Source organism: Heteronotia binoei, chromosome 2 (genome assembly GCF_032191835.1).
Source record: "Heteronotia binoei isolate CCM8104 ecotype False Entrance Well chromosome 2, APGP_CSIRO_Hbin_v1, whole genome shotgun sequence".
Classification (NCBI taxonomy): Eukaryota; Metazoa; Chordata; class Lepidosauria; order Squamata; family Gekkonidae; genus Heteronotia; species Heteronotia binoei.
In genome coordinates, this window is record NC_083224.1 from 97,369,104 (window position 1) to 97,393,731 (window position 24,628).

The 24,628-nt window shown below is 41.8% G+C and overlaps 1 protein-coding gene across 6 annotated transcripts in view; it reads left to right on the forward strand.

Annotated features, from left to right (window-relative positions):
- The window catches only part of RNF220 (ring finger protein 220), a 537,115-nt gene that overhangs the window by 489,460 nt on the left and 23,027 nt on the right, over nucleotides 1-24,628 (forward strand). For all 6 annotated transcript variants that reach the window (XM_060231695.1, XM_060231698.1, XM_060231697.1 and 3 more), the window contains 4 exons: nucleotides 1,462-1,558; nucleotides 2,413-2,499; nucleotides 9,967-10,022; nucleotides 11,127-11,205. In XM_060231695.1, coding sequence (XP_060087678.1) covers nucleotides 1,462-1,558; nucleotides 2,413-2,499; nucleotides 9,967-10,022; nucleotides 11,127-11,205 — 319 coding nt within the window. The remainder of the gene's footprint in view (nucleotides 1-1,461; nucleotides 1,559-2,412; nucleotides 2,500-9,966; nucleotides 10,023-11,126; nucleotides 11,206-24,628) is intronic.

Here is a 24,628-nt window from a genome sequence, read left to right on the forward strand (position 1 = left end):
ACTGCTAACCCTCCATGTCATGAGCATGTGGCGAAACAAGTCTTTACAGTCCTAAGTAAAAGTTCTTACACAGTTTAGTGTTTGATTGCAACCAGAACTCCTCCCATATGATGCTTCCAAAGTGATGGGCATGGGGGGGAGGAACGAAAAGACAGCTGGGTAAGATTGCGCAGACTTGTAATCTCACACACATACACACCTTTATTGGCATTAAAAAAGGATACTTTTTAAAAAAATGGCCAAACATTTATGGCTGCTCAATCGCCATGATCAGCAAACAAGCCGGCAATTCAGCGTTGGGTGACGTGAGGAGAGAGAGAGGAGAGTGGGCGTGGGCAGAGGCGGGAATTGTAATCTTACGCTCCCAATCGAGATGAGTTTCACACATGGAACAGCAGGCTTGAGCCTGATGGAAAGGGAAACTTATGGCAAAAAGAGGATCCACAAGAAGCAAAGCAAAAATGAGCAAGCTGCAGGTCAACCCTTGGGCCTGCAGCAGCAGGTGGGAAATTGACTAGAAGGGCAAGGACAAAGAGAGCACTGGGTGCGGAACAAATGCTTGTGCGAAATCGGTCTCCCTTTCCCTGTCCTATTGTAGCCTGAAATGCTGCTCTGATGACCCTAAGAAACAGCATGAGGGAGCAAATTTGGGTCTGCACTGGGAGGGAGAACTGGCAAAAATTCCTCCTCTATTAGCCAGAATCTACAACAGCCTGAAGTGATAGTCCTAGTTTGGTTTGTGTCTTGCAGATTTCTCATTTGTCATACTGTCATTTCTCACTGTGGTACCCCTCCCCAGCCTAGATCTTCTAAAGTTGAGGAAAGTGATAAGAATTCTATAAACCTGTTTTTCATAAGATGTAATTCTAAATTTTTATTTATCTGTTTGATATTTAGGAAATTCTAAAGAATTTCTACCGTCACATTACATATAGCAAAGCTGGGGAAATGTGGAGCAAATTCTAGTTAAAATGAGCATGAATGAATATGTGTCTGAATGAATATGCACAAAATATATTATGGACAGGAACAGGGCTTTTTTTGAAGAAAATGCCCAGCAGGAACTCATTTGCATATTAGGCCACACCCCCTGATGTTGAGCCAGCTGAAACTGTGTTCCTGCTCAAAAAAAGCCATGGACAGGGCTGTGATTTCGTTCGAGAGCATCTGTTTGGCATGCAGAAGTTCTTGGGTCCACTCCCCAGCATCTCCAGTTAAAGCACCAGATAGTAGATGATGTGAAAGATTTCCACTAGAGATCCTGGAGAGCTACTTCCAGTCAGAGTCAACAGTACTGACCTTGATGAAAGTGGTCTGATTCAGCATAAGGCAGCCTCATGTGTGTTCTCTCTGCTATGCCATTCTTTCCCCCCAGAGTTTTGTGTTGCTGGCCCTCCTAGACTTTGTGTTCCTATATTTGGAATTCCTTGTGATATATGCTTTACACATTTTCTTTTTTAGGATCTGGGTTTGTCATGTGCAGTGGCAAGGAGAATCCAGACAGTGATGCTGACCTTGATGTGGATGGAGACGACACACTGGAATACGGGAAACCACAGTATCATTTTTATATGTTCTGAACTCCCACCAATACCAACTTTGTCGGGCTGCTGAAACTTTTGCAGCTCCTCCAGTGTATGCCCAAGTTGTCTTGAATCAAAAGGCGGTCCAGCTGGTCATAGGTATTCTAAAAGTTTTCAATTCATGGTACTGTGCACATAATTTTCTAGGATGAACTCTCCACACACTAATTTTCAAATGATAGCATTCACATGCTGATGCAAGGCAAGTTCTCTTTGCACTGTTTTTGAAACAATTTGTCCTTATTAAACATCTAGTTGCTTTCACACAGTTGTTTTGACTAAGGAGTGACATGACAGAGGTTTATAAAGTACGTATAGGGTGGAGAGAGTTGACAAGAAGAAATTTTTTCCTCTCTCCCCGAATACTTGAACACAAGGGCACATCTACTAAAGCTGATGGGCAGTAGATTCAGGATGGACAAAAGGAAATACTTCTTTACACAGAGAGTGATTAAAATGTGGAGTTCACTGGTGGAGGATGTAATGATGGCCATAGGAACTGACCACTTGAAAAAGGGATTAGATAGTCTTATCAGTAGCTGCTAGCTATGGTAACTGAGGGGAACCTCCTCATTCAGAGGCAGGCAACCTCTGAATCCCAGAGCCAGGAGGCAACATGAGGAGAATATCTTGGTCTCTATGTCCACTTGTTAGTTCCCCAGAGGAACTGGTTGGCCACGGTGTGAGACAGGATGATCCAGCAGGGCTCTTCTTACATTCTTATCTCTTCAAGGATATCTTGCTTACTCTGCCCTAATGGCTTGGAATAAATACTGACTTGTTCTAAAGCTTGCAGCATGTTATTTTCTCCTTAACCTTCCATGCTTAGATACACAGAAGCTGATATCATTCCATGTACTGGGGAAGAACCAGGGGAAGCTAAAGAGAGAGAGGCGCTTCGAGGTGCTGTCTTAAAGTAAGTGTGATTTTTTTTTTTAAGTGTCCAGGGGCATGGAGAGGATATGCTTCACTGTGCTTCTTGAATGATGGGAGATTTATCATGGTTGATATTTGCCTGGCTCAGTGCAACACGCAACAAAGTAGAACAAAGAGAACTTGGGAAAAATCATAATGCCAAGAACATGGTTATCTGTAAGGCAGGAAGCAATAAAATTACCCTGGCAACATTTACACAAAAGTCATTTTTTTTTTACTACTTTACCCGTTAACAGTTTTTTCTCCATGCTTACTTTGAGCTCTGCAACTAACTAAAATTACACATAGACACTTCTGCACTGGGGGGAAAAAATTCAAAGTTCATAAATTAGATAGGTTTATATACCAATGCTTAATTTACTGGTGCAAAATTGGGTTTGGCAGGAGCTGAGCCGAGTGTAAGAAGTAGTGGGAAGGAGATTCTCTGTCTTGTAGATAAGCAGAGGACAAGAACTGGGAGTGCTGGAGACACAATTAAGCACACTTGTATCCCATTGAAGTCAGAATAGCAAGTGCAGTATTTAAGGGCTTGTCTCATTGCTTTGAATAGTACTGAAGTATCCTTGGCTTCCTCTGTGTTGTACTCTGAGTGGCGCAGTGAGTGTAGAGGTTAGTTTTATAAACACTTGAAGCCCTACACAGAGCTCCTGTTGGTTTCTCCTTCTTTATTAGATATTTCCATACTTTCAGTCACCTCTGCATTCATTAGAACTGGAAATACGCTCTTCTAACATAAAAGCAAGGGCTGAAATTTTCAGGAGTATGTACATACCCGTATCTTGTGTTTTGAACGGTTATCTCTCAGGCAAAAGTATAGGCGTACAGATTTCTATACCTCTTCAAAATGAGATCTGAGTATCAGAGTTTTATCTCTTGCCTGTAGATATTTATTTATAAAAAATTCTTTGGTGCCTTTTCAATTGTATTGTCCTAAAGGAAACACAGTCTTCTGAAAAGCTATCCATAAAAAAGTTAAAAATGCATAGTCTTCCCCCAAAAACTAAACACTAGCAAAGTCATTTTCACTTAAAAACTTTCTAACCTGCTGATAAACTGTTCAATGGTGAATGCTACTCTGTCCAGAACTTGCAATTCTCCCAACCCTGCAGTCTCAGGCTTGCAACTTCTGAATACCTCTGTCTTTGTTGGATTGATTTAGCTTGGATTTGTTAATCATTATCCAGTCTTTGAATATATTCAGCCACCAAAATAGGAATGGCTTATTATAATGTGGTAGAATGTGCCACCCAGTCACTGCTGACTTATGGTGACCCCATAGGGTTTTCAGTGCAAAAGATGGTCAGAGGTAGTTTGCTATTGCCTGCCTCTGCATTGCGACCCTGAATTGCCTTGGTGGTCTCCTGTCCAAATACTAGTCAAGTCTACTCAGTTTTTGAGATCTGACAAGATCATGCTAGTCTGAGCCATGCAGGTCAGGGCATCAGCATGATCACTGCAAACAATCAAACCCTGCAGCTGCATATAAATATTAAATATTATTGGGGACAGGATGGAAACTTCAGTACCCCAGAGAACAAATCACATTGCAATAGTTGCCCACAACTGTTCACTGGTCTGTCAGGGAGGATTCTGCCAAAGAATGATTCTGTATCCTTAAACCACTGGCCTGCCTAGTAGGATGGATGATCAGTTGTGCCAGGCAACTACTGAGGACATCTGAAAACACTAATGAAGTAAGATTTCCACTGTCGAGTTCCAGACAATAAATATCTGGTTGTGTTGCAAAGCCTGTCCTTAACTTCACTTGATACAGGTCTAAAACACTGGTTTATCCAAGAACCTCTGGAACTGTTTAGTTTCTGCTTGGCAGATCTTAGGCTTTTTAAAAATACAGTATATTGCATTTGTCTCCAAGGTGACTGATGTCTCTCTCAGCAGTAAAGTATTGACAGTTATTACCAGGAAAGGCCCAGTTGCTTCCTCAAAGGTCTTACCCACTTCCTTGAGTAATAATAATCGAAACATCTTTTTTAAAAAATAAAAAAGAAATGCTTTACAAAATCAGCACAGTGAGTAGCTGAGAATTCTTCATAATTTACTGTTGGGCACGAAAAGGAAGCTTTTGGTGGGGGTGATGAAGGAAGCTCTTCATCACACAGAACAGTTCCACAACATAGTTAGTACTCTACTATGCATAATCGTGGCAAAGAAGGATACTCTTCATTGCCATCACTGCCACAGAATAAGGCATAAAGTGGGGCTGTAAATTGTGGCCCATTGAATTCATACCTAATTTATTTTATTTTATCAAAACTATATCCTGCCCTCCCCTAACAGGCTCAGGGTGGCTAACAATTTTCAGCTACTGGCTCTTTAGCTTGCTTCCCAACAGTTTAATTACCCAGGTTGCCTTATTTAAATCATAGGCAGGATTAACTCCACTGCTGGTTAACAGCGTACCAATGTGTATACAAAATAAGATTCATCAGGCTAAACAATTGGTGGCAGGAACAATTTAATACACTAGTACATTCTGGAATCCAGTACTATACAGAAGTCTTCAGGGGTGGACCACTTTTACAAGCTGTGGTTCTTACCGCACTGGTTTGGTATTCTAGGTTGCTGTAAGCTGACAACTGTAGTTCTATATAAGCCTCACTGCAGAAAACTGTAGGAAGCACTTCGGGCAAATAACCACATGGGTGTTAACAGAGAGGTAAAAAATGAATTGGTTTTTCAAGCCCTCTGCCCTGCAGTGAAACAGCACTTACATTGCCCTACTCTCTTAGACAGAGTGAGCCTTGGAGGTCAAGGCTGAAGCGATTGATAGAGCAGTTTCCTACTGCTTAGCTTGTTGCAAAGAATGGCTTGAAATCAGGGTTCACTTCATAAAAATGCTTATCTGCCTGGATCAGATGACTTCCCTTCAGTAATTTGAATTGACAGTGAGTTAATCCTGAATGCTTTAGAGGAAAGTAAGAACTCAAGTTTTTTGGAACTCTGTTAGTGTTCCATTCATAGAGCCCAGAATGGGTAACAGTTTAAACATAATAAAAGCAAATATTTAAAAAATGAAGTAACATAAAACAAGTGAAGTTACCTCTAGACATCAAAAACCTGTACAAGTGGAAGTTCCATAGTTATTGAGAACATTGATCTGAATGAAGATCATTCTTTGAATAATCAGGGGTGCCATATCACTAATTTTAAGGGTTGTGATAAAACTTAATGGAAAAGACTTCAAGATCTGTAAGGTTCAATTTTAATTTAATCTCTCAGGCTCATAGTTTGTGCCCTCTTTATAAAGCTGATACCATAACATTTACCTTTATTCACATGTTGTAAGTCACTCAGCAGTCATAGACCTGTAAAATGTCTGCATATAGAACTGAATTCTTTTGCATAGAATGTTACTATTGTTTTGTCCTGAAGCTTTTTTGTTGTTTTTTATTATAACCCATTCACTCGCATAGTACTGGGATTTAGTTTAATAGTACAAGTCTTAAGTACTTAAATGGTTCACTGGCGCTAGCCCCCACATTGAGTTTCATGGAAGAAGGGTGGGATATTGTTTTAAACATATGATTGGATATGGTTCTGAGTTTCTCAGAAGACACATAAACAAGGCATCTTTGTGATATACTTCTAAGACAAATCCTGATGTGATCCAGAAAGTTTTTTTCTTTACTATGACTGTTCAAGTCCTACATAGGACCACAATTAGATCTAGAACTGGAATTAGTCCCACCTTTGCCATAAACTCATTGTTTGCCTTCCAAAAGGAGCATTTTTCCCATCAGTGAAATGGGAATAATAGTGATCTACTTAACACAGTTGTGAGGATCAGCACAAATTCTGTAATGTGCTTGACATTTTTTAAAATACTATGTAATTAATGAAGATTATAAATAAAATAAATATAGCTTCAAGAGGAGATTGGATAAATATTGAGCAAAGGTCCATCAGTGGCTGTTAGCCACTGCCAGGTTGATTAATAACGACCTCTTTCTTGCGGGGCTTTCTGCTAGAGCAGAATATGGACCTGGCTTGAGTGACTGAGACCTGGGTATGAGACAGGGAGACAGTTGCTCTCTCCCAAGTAGCTCCCCCTGGGTTCTCGGTCCTTCACCAATCACAGACTAGCGGACGGGGGGGGGGGGAGGAGTAGTGATAGTCATCCGGGAGGCTTACTCCTTCTGGGCACTCCTGGCCCCAAGGATCACCTGTGTTGAATGTGCTGGCATGGTGGTTGAGGTGCTATTTGGCTGCACGGGCCAGTGCCCTGCCGACCCTTATGGAGGCCATAGCAGGCTGGGCGTTGGAGCACCCTAGACTTTTGGTCCTGGGTGACTTCAGTGTCCATGCCGATGACATGGGCTCCACATTGGCGTCAGACCTGGTGTCATCCATGGCGGTGCTGGGACTCTCTCAATATGTAACAACTCCCACTCATCAGGCCAGACACATTCTGGATTTTATCTTTGAGGCGGGAATTACAGTGAACCGTATTACTGCTGATGCAGTGCCGTGGTCGGACCACTATGCCCTGAAGGCCTGTCTGAATACTCCACTCCAACCCTGTGTGGGTGGCGAGCATATTTTAGCTCGCCCGCAGAGCCAAATGGACCCTATGTGGTTCCAGATGGCTCTCCAGGATCCTTGGCTCCCTGGCGATTCTCTAGTTGAGCTAGTGGAGGCCTGGCATAACACTCACCACAGCCATCGATGAGATCTCTCCCAGGCGTCCTCTGCGCCCCCGTAAAAGGCAGGTGCCCTGGTACACGCCAGGGCTGTGGCAGATGAAACAGAGGCTCAGACGGCTAGAGACGCAGTGGCGGTGAGCCCGCGACGAAATGACAAGAACAGCTTATAGGTTACATATGAGATCCTATGAGGTGGCAGTCATGGCCTCTAAGAAAATATATCTTACGACTATGATTGCATCTGCGAACTCGTGCCCAGCACAGTTGTTTAGGGCAATTCAGTCTTTAACTATCCTACCGCTGGGTACACCAAATGCTAGAGAATTGGACATTGGCTCTGAGGCTTTTGCGAACTTCTTTGCAGATAAAGTCTTGTCACTCCGCCGTGACCTCCTGGCCACTATGGAAACAGTAAATGAACTCAAGGCTCCAAGCACGTCTTCTAGTCAGGTTTTGGATTATTTCACTTCATTCAGCTTGGAGGAGGTTGACAGAGTACTCTCCACTGCACACGCAACTACCTGAAGATTGGACCCGTGCCCCTCTAGCTAATAAAAGCCAGCCGGGAGGAGCTACTGGTTCCCCTGCAGGAAATTGTCAACAGGTCCCTTCTTCAAGGAACCTTCCCCCAGCCTCTTAAGGAGTCAGTCCCCTTTTTAAAAAGCCATCTCTGGACCCAGCTGAATTGGCAAATTATCGGCCGGTGTCTAACTTGCCATTTTTAGGCAAGATTATTGAAAGGGCGGTAGCAGTGCAGCTTCAGAGTTTTCTGGATGACACTTTCGTGCTTAACTCACATCAATCCAGCTTTAGCCCAGGTCATGGGAAAGAGACGGTTCTGGTCACCCTCACAGATGACTTCCAGAGGCACCTGGATAGAGGTGGCTTGGCGGTGCTGATGCCATTGGACCTGTCGGCGGCGTTCGACACCGTCGATCATCTGCTGTGGACCCATCACCTCGCCGTCACTGGGATCTAGGGGTTGGCCTTGAAGTGGCTTTCCTTCTTTCTCCAGGGTCGAGGACAGAGGGTGGCGGTTGAGAATGAACTATCCCAACAACACCCACTTACGTGTGGTGTGCCGTAGGGAGCGGTTCTTTCCCCGATGCTATTTAGCATCTATGTTTGCCCCCTCGCCCAGAGGCATGGGCTGCCACCAGTATGCAGATGACACCCAGCTCTATCTGTTGATGGGTGGCCAGTCCAACTCCACCCCGGATGATCTGTTCACAGCACTACAAGCTGTGGCGGGGTGGCTCAAGCTGAGTAGACTGAAATTAAATCCGACAAAGATGGAGGTCCTGTATCTAAGCCGTCGTGGTCTGGGACCAGAGGTCCGTTTACCGACCCTTGATGGAGTGCAGCTTATGCCTGTGCCCAAAGTTAAAAGCTTAGGGGTGCTCTTGGATCCCTCTCTAACAATGGAGGCCCAAGTAGCTGCCACTGCCAAGTCAGCTTTCTATCATCTGCGGATGGTAAGGCAGTTGTTCCCCTTTCTCGAACGCGACGACTTGGCAACTGTGATCCATGCTACAGTCACCTCGAGGCTGGATTACTGTAATGCCCTCTACATGAGGCTGCCCTTGTCCCAAATCCGGCAACTCCAGCTAGTGTAGAGTGCTGCTTCCAGGCTGTTAATGGGAGTTCCTTTATGGGAACACATTCAGCCTGTGCTGAAAGCGCTGCACTGGCTACCAATAATGTACCGGATTCACTTCAAGGTGCTGGTTTCAACCTTTAAAGCCCTATATGGCCAGGGTCCTGGATACCTTAGGGACCACCGTTCCCCATATATGCCCCAGTGAGCACTTCAGTCTGGGTCTCAAAACCTGTTGACAGTTCCCAGCATCAAGGAAGTTAGACTTCAGTCAACTAGAGCCAGGGCCTTTTCCGTTGCTGCACCTAGCTGGTAGAATGAGTTGCTGGAGGAGGTTAGGGCCCTGCAAGAGATTTCAGTTCCACAAGGCCTGTAAAACGACGCTCTTCCACCATGCTTTCCCATAATGGTAACTTCTATAGCAACAGATTAGGCCCATAAATCTAAACATTACTCTGGATTTATCTTACCACACTAAGGTGACCCGGGGTCCTCTTTGGAACATCTAACACTGACCATCCAGTTATATTGCTTCCATCGGAATTTTAACTATTTGTATGAACTATTGCACTAGCACCTATTGATACTGATGTTTTAATAATTGTTTTTATGTTTTATTGCTGTCTTATCTTGTTTGGTCATTGCTTGACCCCAACCTGTGAGCCACCCTGAGCCTGCCTTTGGTGGGGAGGGTGGGATATAAATAAAATAAATAAATAAATGAAAATAAATGTATATGGAACACTGTGTCTGGGGCAGTGATGCTCTATATTCTTGGTGCTTGGAAGGCAACAGTGGGAGGGCTTCTGGAATTTTGGCCCCCCACTGGTGGAGCTCTACTGATGGCACCTGGATTTTGACCACCGTGTGATATGTATACTGATTCCGCATTAGCCTTTGTCCCAGTCTCGCTCTCAGCTCTTGAGTTTGTGTGGGGCAGGGAGAAAGCAAACCCTGCTCCAGGTATGCCAGTGCAGAATCCAGGGGAAAGCCACCATGAGGAGCCCTGCACAGAAGGGAGGCAAGTATTAAATGTGGAATTGGCCACGCAGTGAACTGGATGAAGCATTGGCCTGATTCAACATGACTTCTCTTACATTCTTAATAGTAATAATGGATGAAAATGTATGCTGTAGTGTAGAGGTTTTTCATGTGATTCATTTTTACTATTTTTTTTTCTTTTCAGTGGTGGCACACCTAGTACCCGAATAACACCAGAATTCTCTAAATGGGCAAGTGATGGTGAGTGTAAGGTGCCTGTATGCAGCTGGCTTAAATGTTGGCAAAGACTTGGCAATACTTGCATTATTATAAACCTTGGCATGTGCAAACATACAGTCTAACTGTGCTCATACTTGGGTTTCTAAGTAGTGTAACAAACTGTGCTTTCTGTCATTGAGGCTTTGATGGGAAAATCCTCCTGACAAGCTATTTGTGTTCCTGAAAACAGGTGCTGTTTTTGTTGTCCAGTAGAAAATCTGAACCAACTAAAACTCTGGAATCAGGAAAATTAGAGTGTGATTTTCTGGTTTACTTTCTTTTTGCTAACCTGCTGTATCTCATTCTTCTTGATTTGGATGATAATATGGGGAATGTGGTACCTCTCTGTTGTCATACACCTCAAGAAACAGATCTTACATTATATATACAGAAAAATGTTCTAGGATGTTCAGTAATCTTGAAATGAATCCTGATAATCAAAAGGTACCATGTTCCCCATATAACTATCCAAACCAAGAAGAATGAGATACAGCAGATTAGCAAAAGGAAAGTAAACCAGAAAATCACACCGTCAGCATTCTGAAGTGACATTGCATACAGTTTAAAATGCTAGAGGTAGTGTGCATGCTAGTAAATAGTAATAACATGAAGTACCAATGTTGGTCTGAACAACACTTTCAAAGGCCAACCTGACAGAGTTAGCAATTGGGAGAAATATTCTGAACTGGAGTGGAGAATAAGTTCAACAACTGCCATCAATCTGATTGGTTCTTGGTGTGTGATACAACATCATTGTGGTGTGTAGGTAGCAGCAATATGTAGGAGGAAGGCATCCATAACCAGTTACATGCCTTTGAATGGTCCATGGATTTCATCACTTCCACAAGTTTTGTGCAATGAGTTTTACTGGTCTGCTACATTGAGACAATCAGAAATGCACTCTTAATATAGCAATACCAATCCCTATGATATGCCTGTACGATGGGGGAAACTAGCATATTCTTTGTACAATTCCTTCAATTGGAAACCAGTTCAGGAAAAGTCCATGAATCTTTTGGCTTCTGTGGGACCTCACTTTAATTAAATATTCCCGTTAACTGACCTGGGCCCTATTTCCATTCACAGAAATGCCATCAACAAGTAATGGGGAGAGCAGTAAACAGGAGCCCATGCAAAAGACCTGCAAGAACAGTGACATAGAAAAGTGAGTATGGCTTGGGAATTGCTGCCTTGGCTATGGCAAAAGCCTTCTAATAGGGATACTAGCCATTAAGCAGCATGTCACATGCTGTAGGGTTTGCTGCATTTCTTCAGCTTTTGCCCTAGTCCACAGGTGGCCAAACTGTGGCTTGGGAGCCACATGTGGCTCTTTCATACGTATTGTGTGGGTCTCAAAGTCCCCACCATCCCATTGGCACCGGCTAGGAGAAGGCATTTCTCTCTTTAAATCAGTTCTCCAAGCCAAGTGAGCTGGTGGCTTGAAGAACTCATTTAAAGTTAAAATTGCTTTTTGCACCTCTCTCTCCCTTCTTCCTCTTCCCATCTATTTTCCTTCCTTCCTTCCTTCTTTCCTTCCTTCCCTCAAACATCTGACATTTTTCCTATGTGGCTGTTACGTTAAGTAGGTTTGGCCACCAATGCCCTAGACTCTCCACTGCTACTTGAGTAGCTGAAAATCAAATATTTCTATAGTAGGGGTGCAATCTGTTCATCTGTTGTGGAAGTTCTTCATCATAGGAAGGGGGGGGGGACACCTTTTGAGTATGTTGATCGAAAAATAGTGGGAGAATTTCATGTTTCATTGCCAACTCCCCTTTTTAAGGTTTTTGTCACCTTAAAAAGGATGGTGGAAAGTTCTCTCCCTGAGCCTGCTTCGGCAGGGAGGGCGGGATCCAAATTAAATAATATTATATTATTATTATTATTATGTTAAACTATCTTTGATTTCAAAGCGCTGTTATTTTTTAGCAGCCTCACTTTACATGCTCTCCTTTAGTAAGAGATTGGGATTATTTTAACCTTTCTTTCCACTGGGAATGAATTGCATGGGACAGGATCTTCATTTTGCTCCACCAAAGTCCAAAGACAAAGCAGCATCAAAGATTGGAGATCAAAGTGATAAATGACTGTTGCAATGTCTTGCAGTCAAGCAGTGTTGTGTGCAGTGACATTTGTGTGTGTGTGTATTGTAGACAGATTTGTGTGTGTGTGTGTTGTAGATAGATTTGAAATCTTCAGAACACAACTAACCTGAGAATCAATTGATACAGTCACTGGCTGGAAATACAGTATGAAAGCAGTGTGTTGAGGCTTTGGATATTATGTAAAATACAACCTGGCTTGCAACGAAAAAGGAGTATGGGGGTGTTGGATGTGGTGGGGAAAGCCCCTCTGTCTGCAAATCACAACAGCCTTCAGATAAAGCACAGGAAGTTGTGAAAAAACAGTGTTTTCAAAAGGACATTTGCCATTGTTAGTATGTTTAGGGGCAACAAAAAAATCAGTTAAAGCTAAGCAATCCATTATTTTTGCACCTAGCATGTAAGCAGGTAAGTCTAACAACACTTCATGTGCTCCAAGCTGTAGACAGAGGTATCATCCCCTCACCCTGGTTTACTAATATCATCATCCCCTCACCCTGGTTTACTAAATGATCAACAACCACAACCTTTATTGGCATAACAGCATAGATGTGCAAACTAAGTGATCAGTCTGATGAAAAATTCAGGGATACTCAAATGCTTGCTGGCTAGTTTCTGAAATTTTACTTTCATAATAAAATATATATATTTTAAATTTTTATCCCACATGTTCAGTTTACAAATTGTTCCATTTTATACACTGAACTTGTTTCTGTTCAAATGCTGTGTAGCTGCATGTTTCATGCACTGCTCAGAAATCTACAAATGTTGCCTTCTATGTAGGGGACAGGGCAATTCAGTTATTTTCAGTAAGATAGGTTAGTGACATTCCAGTTGTCTTCCAGTCCTCCAAAACTGAAACTCTTTAACATAAGAAAGCTGATAAGTTGTGATACGCTGTACAACTTTTGTGTCCAGATGATGAATCAGCACCACTCCCTTGATCAGATTATTAAAAAGCTTTATTCAGTGTACCTTTGCAGAACTTAAATCCTTTGCAGGTAGTGCTTATGATAATGAAAAATGGCATTGTTCCCTCTTTTTGACAGCTCCTTACCCATCATGGGACATTTAAACTCTAGTTGATTTTCAGATTAAAAAATTACACTTGGCCACTGAACTGCTACTATAGTTTAAAAAGTAGCCTTCTAAATATCTGTTCTTGTATTTAACAACATATCCTCCTTAGTTCCTAAGAAGTCCCCTGTGGAAAGGGGGTTAGTGCCTTTTAGCTAAAGGTTTGTAACGTCTGCGGAGAGTAGAAAGCAGACTGTTTAGAAATAAAGGTTCCTGCTGCTTTCTCCCTCTCCTCAGGGATTTGTGTGTGATAAATAGTTTGTGTCGTGATGGTTAAGGAGCTAGGGAGCTGTGTGTGAAGGGGAGGGCTCTGTTAAATTAATTGATAACCGAGATCAGACCTCGGGGCCCGCAAAAAGGAAGGTGTTCTTTTATTTCTACTGTCTAGCTGCTTCCACTTGCACTGCCAAGCCATGATATATGGTGACCCAGCCTAGCTAGCTAAATTGATTCATCTCCAGTTCCTGGTTCTTAATCTGGAGCTAAATTGGTTTCATTTTTCTTGTTTTGGGTGGTGCTTGTGGTGAGCTCTCTGTGGGATCACTTTATCCTGTTCATAACTTTAATTTTTGCTTTTAAATCTGGGTATTATTGATTGGTGTGTTAAGCTCCATGTAATGTCTGATTAGCATTTTAAAAAGTGTTTAGAAGCACATGGTTTATCACCTGTGTCAGCTGGGCTGTCCATTTAGAACAATGGTTAATGGAGTTAGCAGTGATTCTCTTTATTGATTCTACTTTTATAAGAATGACATTCATTTTCTTTCCCCTTTCCAAAACAAAATCTAGGCATGGAGAGTATCTTTTTAATTAGCTAATACAATACAGTAAACTGTCCTTGTTTTGGTGCACAGCTAATGTACTTGGGCTGAAAGTTAATGGAATGTGTGTGTTGCACTTCTTGTGGATGGATCTCTTGCATGCCAAGAGACTTAGCCATCTTAAAAGAAAATGTGCTGGTTGCCCCCCCCCCCTCGTTTTTGCCATCTTTCCTGCCTCAGATCAGTCACCCCACCCTCAGTCTCTCTCGCTCTCAATTTATTTGAACTTCATTTTATACACTGTCACAGTAATAAGACAGGTAACATTTAAGATTTTTTATTTATCCTTTACTGAACATAAGGAATTCCATAATGTCTTCCAGTATCTGCGTTTAGATTTAGAATTATGAGAAAAAACATTGCTTGAATCTAGTGGCTTTCCTTACAGGAGACTGCATCTTTCCATAAAATACTTTCGTGCCACTTTTAACTGAAGAAACTTTATCAAGCAATTTACAAACAAAGTAATACCAGAGTCATAATATATCACTTAAGAAACACCCAACCTCATCCCTCCCAAAACAAGAAAGAACCAGCAGAAGCACAGAAAATATAAAATAATCATGATGAGGCTGAAAGTGAAGATTTTCACATAATTTCAAGATGACTAAAAGGAAGGAAGTCAAACAGATCTTCCAGGTAGAGATGTGAAATTTTCAGAAAGCTATGCAATTCTTTCCTTTCACATGTATACTAATTTTAGTGTTTTAACAACATCAAATGCATAATTTAGTATATAAAATTGTACTATTTAGCATATATATGAAATCTAAAAGAAAATTGTTGCTGTTAGAGTCTAATGTTTTTATATACTTCATAAATGACTTGCTGATTGACAGAATAGTTTCTGCAGAAAATAGCAGGAGTCCATTAGCAACTTTATTTATTTATTTGATTGCAACATGAGATTCAGTTTTTCATTATATAACTTTTAGCTTTTGCTATATCTAATTAACTTATATGGTGTGGTGAAATAACAGCATCTCCTAGGGTTTGCCTTCTGTGAATACCACCCTCGCAGACATTCTTGTTGAAAGAAAGAGTGACCCTATCCCATGCTTTTCAATTACTTCTAAATTCCAAGTTGCAGGGTTTGGTGTGGTAGCTAGTAAATACAACTCAGTGGGACAAAGGAGCACTACTATAGGTGTGGCCTGTAAACAACAGGACTTACTTAGAATTTAATTTTCTAGTCTCTTCCCTTCTCTGTCTGGTGAAGGCTTGCGAAAATAAGAAGTGATCAGTTTCCAATTTTGATATATTTATTTCCTTTACTATTCCCCCACCCCAATTAAACCCAAACAAACGGTGATCATGCTAACTAAACTTTTTATTCTAATTTGGTCCTTGCACCAGTTAAACACCTTGATTATGCTGTATGCTAATTTTTCTGCTCACCCTCTACCTGTATGTATGGACTGGTAATTTCCATTTCAGTATATCTGGAGAAGTGTGTGTGCATACCTTGAATAAAATATTGTTAGTTTTAGTGAAGCCAGTAGGCTCAAACTTTGTTACCATGAAGTTTGATATCTAAAAATAATGCACACAGATGTTCATATGACTGCAAGCTCTGTGCCTTGCTGCTGCCAGCTCTTTTCTTTGAAACAACTCTCCCAGCCTTTCTTGGTGCATATATGTCTTTCCACAACAGCCTCCACTATTACCTATTCTTCCATGTTGTCATAGCATTGACAAAACTGAGAAGCTGCTAGTGGGGGAGGGAGATCTGACCAGGATCTAGGTCACCTTTTCTGAATGGGATTACACTTCTCCTAAAGGAACAACTTCATAGTTTGGGGGTGCTGCTGGATCCAGACATCCTGTTGGATAAACAAGTGGCAGCAGTGGCCATGAGTGCCTTTCACTAGCTGCAGCCTTTCATGGGCAGGAAAGATCTTGCCAGTATTGTGCATGCCCTGGTAACATCTATATTAGATTACTGCAGTGCACTCTACATGGGGCTGCCCTTGAAGACTATGTAGAAGCTAAGTTGGTACAGAGTGTTGTGGCCAGTGTGCTAACTGGAGTTGGTCATAGGGACCATAATACTCCAGTCTTGACCCCCCCCCCCCTATACTCCATTTGTTTGCAGACACTGTTCAGGGTGCTAGTATTGACCTTTCAAGCTGATATAGTTTGGGGCTATTATACCTGAAGATATCTAGCCCTGCCAGTTTGCTAATTTGCAGACTCTCCCTCCACACAATATCTCAGCCACATGTGTGCACTTTTCCTGACATGGCTGGATGGCATGAAGGCTTTTGGAAGTGGGGAGGGGGCTCTAGTGAAAGCAGTGGTAGTAGACCCAGCCAGATCCCTGGCCCCTCAATGGCTGCTCCATCTCAGATTATGCTAACAGTAGTCTTAGCCCCACTACCAGAAGCTAGGCAGCTGGCAACTCAAGAAAGGGCCTTCTGAATTGTGGCACCAAAACCATGGAGCTTTGCAACCCGGGGAGATTCACCTGTCTCTATCTGTTGTTGTCTTCCAACAGCAGGAGACAACTTTTTTTGTGATTTGGTATTCCCTCACTAACTCTTATTAGCCCTCCTTCCTAGTTTTGTGTGTGCTTTATGTGTTTATATTGTTTTAGTTAATTGTTTTAAATTATACACACACACACATATATATATACACATACATATATGTATGTATTTGTATTTTAAATACTTTTTAATGTATGAAATGTTTTAATTATTTTAAGACTGTGTAATTAATATTATACTTGTCTCATTAGTGCATCCTTAAATTCATCACTCCTCCCTAGTACTTTCAACACATTACCTTATTCAGAGCCCAATCTATGAATATCCTTGGCTGTTAGCAGTGATGTTCCGCTGGAGTAGCCCACCTATGTGCAGGCTGCCAAATCTACTCGTCTTTTTCCTCTCTGGAGGACTCTGGCCACATAGCTTGGTGCCATCTTGAAATCAAGGCTTCTTGGGGTTAAGAAGCCAGCCTCTTAATTCAGAGTGCCAATGTTCAATTTTGCTTTCTGCCACCAAACTAGATTGCAGGCCAGGGAAAGAGTCTGGGTTAGTGGCCCACTGGGTCACTTCCCATTTGTTTTCCTCAATTTTGTGTTGTCATAAATTCATTCCAGCCCGTTGTGCTTGATCAGTTTATCTCTGTTGGGGCAGGGAGCCCTGCTAGCATGATATATGACATGAAACATTGTAGCCAGCCTCTCCATGAATCACTCCAGCTGTTTGTTGTCAGCATGAAAAGCAAACAGTCTGGGGCTGCTGAGTGTTGACTACGATGAGCTTAGGATGGGAAGAGACATGACGTATGAATGTTTATTTAATAATTCTCTAATATTTCCAGTGGAGTGTGGCCGTGCCTTCTGAGGTTGGGGGGGGGGGGGAAGGGGGCGGTTGAAAGGGAAACTCTAATCTGTCAGGGTGGGTCATAAATCAGGCAGACAAGATCATTAATCAGGAATGGAGCAAAACTAGAGGGAGGTGGGACTCTGACTGCCATTCCCAGGAGCAAAGGGACCATGCTGTTCTTTTCCATAAAACAAATCTCATTTGGGATGCGGATCTAGCTATGCTGCTTACATAAGAGCAAAGTCAGGGCACTGGGCCAGTTAAGTAAGCATGTGCACTGCCTTTGTCATAAGCCTTGGCAATTTGAGTTCGCCAAGCATTAAATCCCTTTATAATTATCTTCTTTATATAACTCTTTGTGCACCTCATGGTTGATTTGGCAAGGTGCTTGTTGGGTTTAGAGGAGTGGGGGGATTGTTTGTGTGTGTGCATGTATGTAACCACGAGAGACTCTTCCCCCCCCCCCCTCAAATCCACTCCAGAAGTAAGGCTGGGTATCTTCATATATGTAGCTGCATGACATGGCAGCTGTATTTTATATTCCTTTAACAAAAGCACATTTCTTGACTCTTTGCAATTTGCTTTTAAAATATCCCATTTTTTGCCTTTGAGTCTTGAAATGACTTTTAGTGTTTGTATATATTCACTGCAATACAGAAATCTGCCTTCTCAGATGCACTTAAGGTCATAGGGTAGTCCCTGTTATTATTGAAGAGTGACCCATGGCTTCTCCACTAAAATGATAGGGAAGTCGCTGTGTATACACATTGGCTCATAGAACTGATTCTGTATGTGCATCTGTTGCTGGATCAAGCTGGAAGAGATTTCAGTAGGCTTGGTTGTGGGGATATCCCTGCCCTTTTCCAAATAGCTGAATCTTCTATCCCACTGCTTCAGTTGCCCATTACATGCCCTACTCACACCATGTTCCTCTTTTTATTTGTACTGTAGCCAGGTTTCAGTAATGTTCCATATTTAAGGTCTCATTCATCGAGACACATTTATGCAGCTGTCTAGGTACAGAATTTTAGCTTCATCACTTTAAAATTCATATGAGAAGAGGCAAAATATGTTCGACTTTTAAAGGTTCTGTTAACTGCTGAAGCAGAAAGCTGCTGAGGCATCCTAGTAAAGACTGCAAAATGGAATGTAAATCTCATACAGAATATTATTGCGGGTCATTCTCAAAAGCCTATACAGGGTGCAGTCAGATTTCTGTGCTTTTAATTCAGCATACTGTATGGAAGCAGAAGACTGTTAATAAAAAATTATTCATCAAGCTGTTCACTGCATGCACTTCTCCATAAATGCTTTGGGATTAATATGTTAAAAAACAGAAAGCACAGATACATGCCAAAAATATTCAATAACAGTATAACATGGCTGTTTACATCTGAAAGTCCCAGTTGCCCTGTTGGGTATGTGATTATATTTGCAAAATGTAAAAATTTCAGTTAGTGGTCATCAACTGTTTGATATTACCTTAAGGCTATACATGCAGGATTTGCAGGGTTGGGGTAGAATTTGAGATTACAGTAAGTAATTTACTGAATTTCTCATTGTTTTGTGGCAAGGAAAATCAGATGTATACTACATGTGTGACCATGCATATATTAGAATTTAATGCATGGAAACCATACTCTTATTACACTTTTTTAAAAAAATTTCATATTGGTGGTAAATGGTAGCCTGATCAGGGCAGTTTCAGAAGGCTTTGAGCAGGTCTTTATAGTTTCCGTTCCTCAGTTCTCTGTACTGCTGCCACTTATAGCCTTTCCTCTGTCCCTTGTCTTTTGCCATGACAAACTCTAATTCTGATTAAAGCAATCAGAATAATTCTTAAAATAACGTTTGTAAAATAGTCTTTTGAGCATAAAATGTAAACTGTCTCTGCAGAAAAATGAGCTTTGGAGGGCAAGAATAGAAGCAGCCTTTGCTAATAGCAAACCATTTGTGAACAAGGCAGGTAAATATTCTGAAGGAACTAACTTTCCATACCTGTTTTAAATTATGCTTTGAATTTGTTGCTTTTGCTTGCTGTTGCTCCCCGCTAAGTTTGAGGCTTTTGTAGGAGTCCACTAAAGGAGGGAACTTCAGCCTTCCACCTGAGAACGTAAGGTGATTTGGGAGGTCAACATGGCTAGCAAAAACAGATCCAAGTAATCTGAGTAGTGGGAGGCGATTGCAGGTTATCATAAGAAGTGAGGCTGAATTGCCTTGGCAAGGGGAAGAACACTGTTCTGGATTCTAGAATTGTGCTCAGCTTGGTGTTGCATCTTCCTCCAGTGCAAGGAGTCATCCTTCATAGGAAAGGGTATTTTCTGCTGGAGCTCATCTTTATTCATATATTAATTAGAAGTATGGGCTGAGAATATGCCTGTAGACACCTGTTGTATTCTTAATTTAGTGCATATACAGCTACTCTCATGTCCTATGCCTTTTTGTGTCCTTAAGGTATATTTTATTTTTAGTACTACTGTAGAGGGTAATGCACATGTCCTGAATACATGTCCTGGAGTCCTGTAACTGGCATTTAGGGTTTAGACCACTATTGGACAGAGTAATAATATTGTAACAGTTGGTAAAAGGACAGGCAGAGATGCACAAGAGCTAAAAACAAAGAGGGTGGATAGTGTGACATTGCTAACAAAAAGCATCTACTCCCCTCATATCCCGTGTCATTTTGTGGATTTCAGGTGTATTTTCTTTTCATTACTGCTGCATAGGTAGCATATGCCTGGGCTGTACCACTCCACTGCAGGAGTGATCCTTTTAGTGTGGCAAACCAACAAGACAGTATCCTGCAATTCTCTGGACCTTCGATGCTACTGCATAATGCTCCCATCTCAGGCTTTAATTGTCCAGAAAGGCCCTAAGTCTTTCAGCTCATCTTTGTCCCCAGCACACTGAACCTTTGGTGAGGAGGGTACAGTTCAAGCATCTTTATATCCCTTTTCCCAGTTATTTCAAAGTTTCTTCAGTGCTGTTAACTTTAATTTGTGAAGTTGCTCCTTGCGAGTGAAAAATCGATGGGGGGCTATCACAGTGTGAAATTCGTCTGTCAGTCTTGAACTTATGGAGTGAGTGAGACATCTTAAAAGGGGGAAAAAATCACCAACTTCACAGTGCTCAGCTGGGCTATTTTAGAGAGAAGGCAAGGCTGATGAGCTGTTAGAGGGTATTTCAGTTAGATGGATGATGATGATTTGTGAAATGCTGGAGTTAGCTCACAGGTGAAGGAAACACAAACTTAGGAAAATACAACTAGCTTTCCCTGAAGAGCTGCATTTCACCATAGAAACTTGAACTGTGTTATTCCTGTTCCCTAGATTGGCCTTGGCTTCTGAAAAGCACCCAGTAACATATTATTTCAAAGTAGTCTGAGGTTTTTGAATTGTTGACCTGTCAAATTGATGAGAAATTCTATAGGATCATAATCATTCCCATGAAATATACATAGTGCGTCGAGATGGGAGTTTTTGCCAATGCTTTGGAGATTTTGGACATATTAGTAGTATTAACAGGGTGGGCTAATTTCTGCCTCTTCAGTAGGTTTGGCATTACCTTATTTGCATAGCTTCCATATGATAATACACCACATCCAGTATGAGGAGTGCTCGTGTATCTAAATGTTGAGGGAGGTGCACAGAAACTCAAACTGAACAGTATAAAAAGGGTCTTGGAGATCAACTCGTGTGTCCGGTTCTCTTTGCATTGTGCAATATTTGAAGCCACTCTGTCTTACTGGACACTGTACAAACAAATCTGTAGAAGTCCAGTCCCATCAGTCTTCTTTCCCTCCCTCTCCCCGTCCCCTCAATTGTGCCCACTAGAGTCATTTGAGCCCCAGAACATCATAGGGGACTGAGTGGGGAGCTGCAGTGACAAGAGGGGAATTTTGAGAACAAATGCAGTTGAATCAAAAAGTGCCGGAGGCCAAAGTGGGTGGGAGTATGCCATACATTTCATTTTCATGTTTTTTTTCCTTATACCTATGTATGGCACTAGTAATAGCAGACAAAGATGGATTCAACTTTGCTAGCCTCTTTCCCTGTTTCTGTTTTTCCCTTTCGTTTCTGCTTTGCATGCGCTTTCAGGGATCTTCTGCCCATGCAGTTTGCTCCTTCCTAATCTTTGCTATGCATTTTTTATGCTTTATCAACAGAAATGTAATATTGACTTTTTTTGTTTTGGGTTTCTCTTCACAGCATGACAACTTGCTGGTCAGCTAGTTGAACTGATGCTGACTCTGGTCCATTAAATAATCACATGAGGAGTCATTCAGCAGGATTTTTTTAAACTGCTTTATTAAAACTCCAGAAATCTCTTTGGGAAAAGTTTCTGTAATTGTCACAAAATGCACAGTCAGTTCTTAAATGATGTGAAGTGTATAGATTACAGTGTAGTTCCCACCTCTTTAGTCCTGATGAGATGCAGTGTTAGAAAGTTTCTGTTTACTTTCTCAGCCAGGCTCTGTTTCTGCACAGCATATCAGACTCTCTTTATTCCAGCATATCAAAACCACGATCAATACCCTTTAGTTCAGAACACAGCTGCTCTAGTGTGTCCCTTGTCTGTAACTATTTCATCTGATAACTACTAGAATAGAAAGGGTTAGAATACTTACAGGTATTATTCAGATTTTCCTTGTGTTTTATTATTTTGCAGTACTGCAATATTGTGCTCCTGAGTAGAGGCAAGAAGCTGTGCAGGCCACCACCCAGACTGTGCTTCTGACTATTGGAGATCTTCCTCAGCTTCTATGTTTTTTGAGAATTCAGCAAGATTTCCCCACATGCAGAGGTTGTCTGTAATGCACAGCTCCTGAGACATGAAAAAGCAGCCTTGCAATAGTCTTTCCACCTATCAGGGGAGGGGGGAGACCAGCTTGGAGTCTTTCAAGATGATTTGAGGGTCTTTGCATTAATTTTACAGTTGGTACTCAGCTGTTACACAGGATCCAAATGTCTGTCCTGAAAGAAGTACTTCTGCAACTGTGGGGAAATTTCTCAGCACTCATTTATCACTGGAAAAATGCAATATCCAGTGCTTCCAATGCAGTAGTGTCTATGACATCATGGATTGTAAAACTGCAGAGGAATCAGGGTGGTGGATAGGAGTTAAATTTGTGAACCGTATTGCTGCAGCTTTTTAACTTTTTAGAGGCTGAGTACTCCTTAGCTAAAGTTCAAGTAGCCCTTCAAACTTTTTTTTTTCTCCAACAATACCCTGCTGCTTTGTGAACTTTTTGTTTGTATTTTGTTTTTCTTATGTAACTCTCTGAATTTCCTGGGGTACAGGGCATGTCTTCTCCAATGAAGATGAGTGTGACATTCCTATGAGGCAAGGCAAATGCATGCCAATGGACTGAAATATGTGAGAGTGTAATAAATAGCTGCCAAACTGGATGGAGCTGTTTCTCAGCTATCCTTTATAATGCACAAATGGTCATATTATGCATTTAAAGTTTTGCTGCAAGGACAGCTTTTCTCCATCCTCACTCTAAAATAATTACAAATCCTTCCCAGTGGCTAATGGATCTCCACAACCCCACAGATGCCTCCAGTCATGCTGACTGGGAGGCTTTGTACTGTTTTCATTGATTGTTGGTGCCATCTGTCTGTGTTTGATTGGGCCAGTCATGCAAGTCCCAGAGGCAGCAGAGGCCAAATGCCAGTTCCTGAATTCACTCTCTGCTTTTGCAGAGACATTCTTGGGCTGTGTGTCAGCAGAGGAAGAGGGGCATAAAAGCAGCCATAATGAATTCTTTAGGGAAATTCCTTGGGGAATCTCTACCCAGGTCCTCACTAAATTCAGCTTACAATGCTTTCTTGTAGCAGCAAGCTTCCCTTCCAGGTCACTGTGATAGAGCATCAACTGCAAGAAGAATTATTCCTCTGTGACAGTGTTTCCCATTTGCAGGGTCGTGACCCAGTACCGGGCCACGGAAGCATCACTACTGGATCACAAGAAAAGCCAAAGCTAGCCCCGCCCCCAGCAAAGCTAGCCCCACCCCATCTCTGTGTTGTGCAGAGAGGAGCTGGGCTGCCTCTCCTTCCTTCTCTCCCGCTCCCAGTGTTTGAGAGAAAAGCTGGCATCCATTGGCACTTTAGACCCATGAAGTGTTCTGCACAGTATGAGCTTTCATGTGCCTTGCAGTAAGTTCTTTTGGGGAGATTTCCCCAGGAGGCCTGGGCGGCAAAGAAGGGTGTGTGTGTGTTTTTTCAGCTGGGAGGGGCGGGGAGTGGGCATTACAGTAGCTGGGGTTTTTTTACCAAACAACCCCTGAGCAGAATTTTTGCTGGCTGGGGTCATCTGATGGTGAGGAAGGCTTTTTTTCCCTCCCCCCCCCTTCTTTCTTTCCCTGCAAGTGATGGTCTGTCTGTATTCTTTCTTATTTATTTATTTATTTTATGATTTATATCCCGCCCTTCCCAACAAGTGGCTCAGGGCGGCTCACAGAAATCTGGCATAAATAACATTTAAGCATAAAACATTAGAGTAATAATACATTTAAGTTTTAAAACATTAAACCTTTAAAATATTAGACCATTTATTCTTGGTGCTGGGGGGGTGGGAAGCAACAGTGGGAGGGCTTCTAGAGCCCTGGCCCCACTGGTGGACATTCTGGTGCTTTTTGGGCATTATATGAGGGAATTTTGGACTGGATAGTCCACTGGCCTGATCCAATATGTCTCCTCTTATGTTTATGTTTTTTCTTTCCATGTCTTTCTTTTCTTTTCTTTTCCTTTCCTTCCATTTCATTCTTTCCCTTTCTCTTTCTTTCTTTCCTTCCATTTTTGCTGGATGAAACTTTTCTGTTCATCATACTGTTATTGCAGACATAGGAGCTCTGCCAATGAAAAGTTGGCACCCCCAGTTGAAGCCAGGTGGCCTTCTATGAGATTTCTGTGTGAGTGAGTGACAGTAAGAGGTGTGGGATTATTGGAGATTACTGCGGTATATCTCAACAGCACTGGAAGAGATGGTACTATGAACTTGACACCATTTTACTGGTCCTGCTTTTAACAGCTGTCTGACACCAAAATTAAACTCCTCCTGTAGATATTAAAATAGATGAAAGTAGTTCACTTGCTAAGTATCTGCACAACAGGTTGCTTTTAAAGGCATGAGAAACACAGCCAATAAAAAGCTGCAAGCCCTTCATAAATATCCTTTTTGGGATAACTGCAGAAAAGCTTGTATGAACTTCATATAATTTGAAATTAATTCATTAATTACAGTGCAATTCT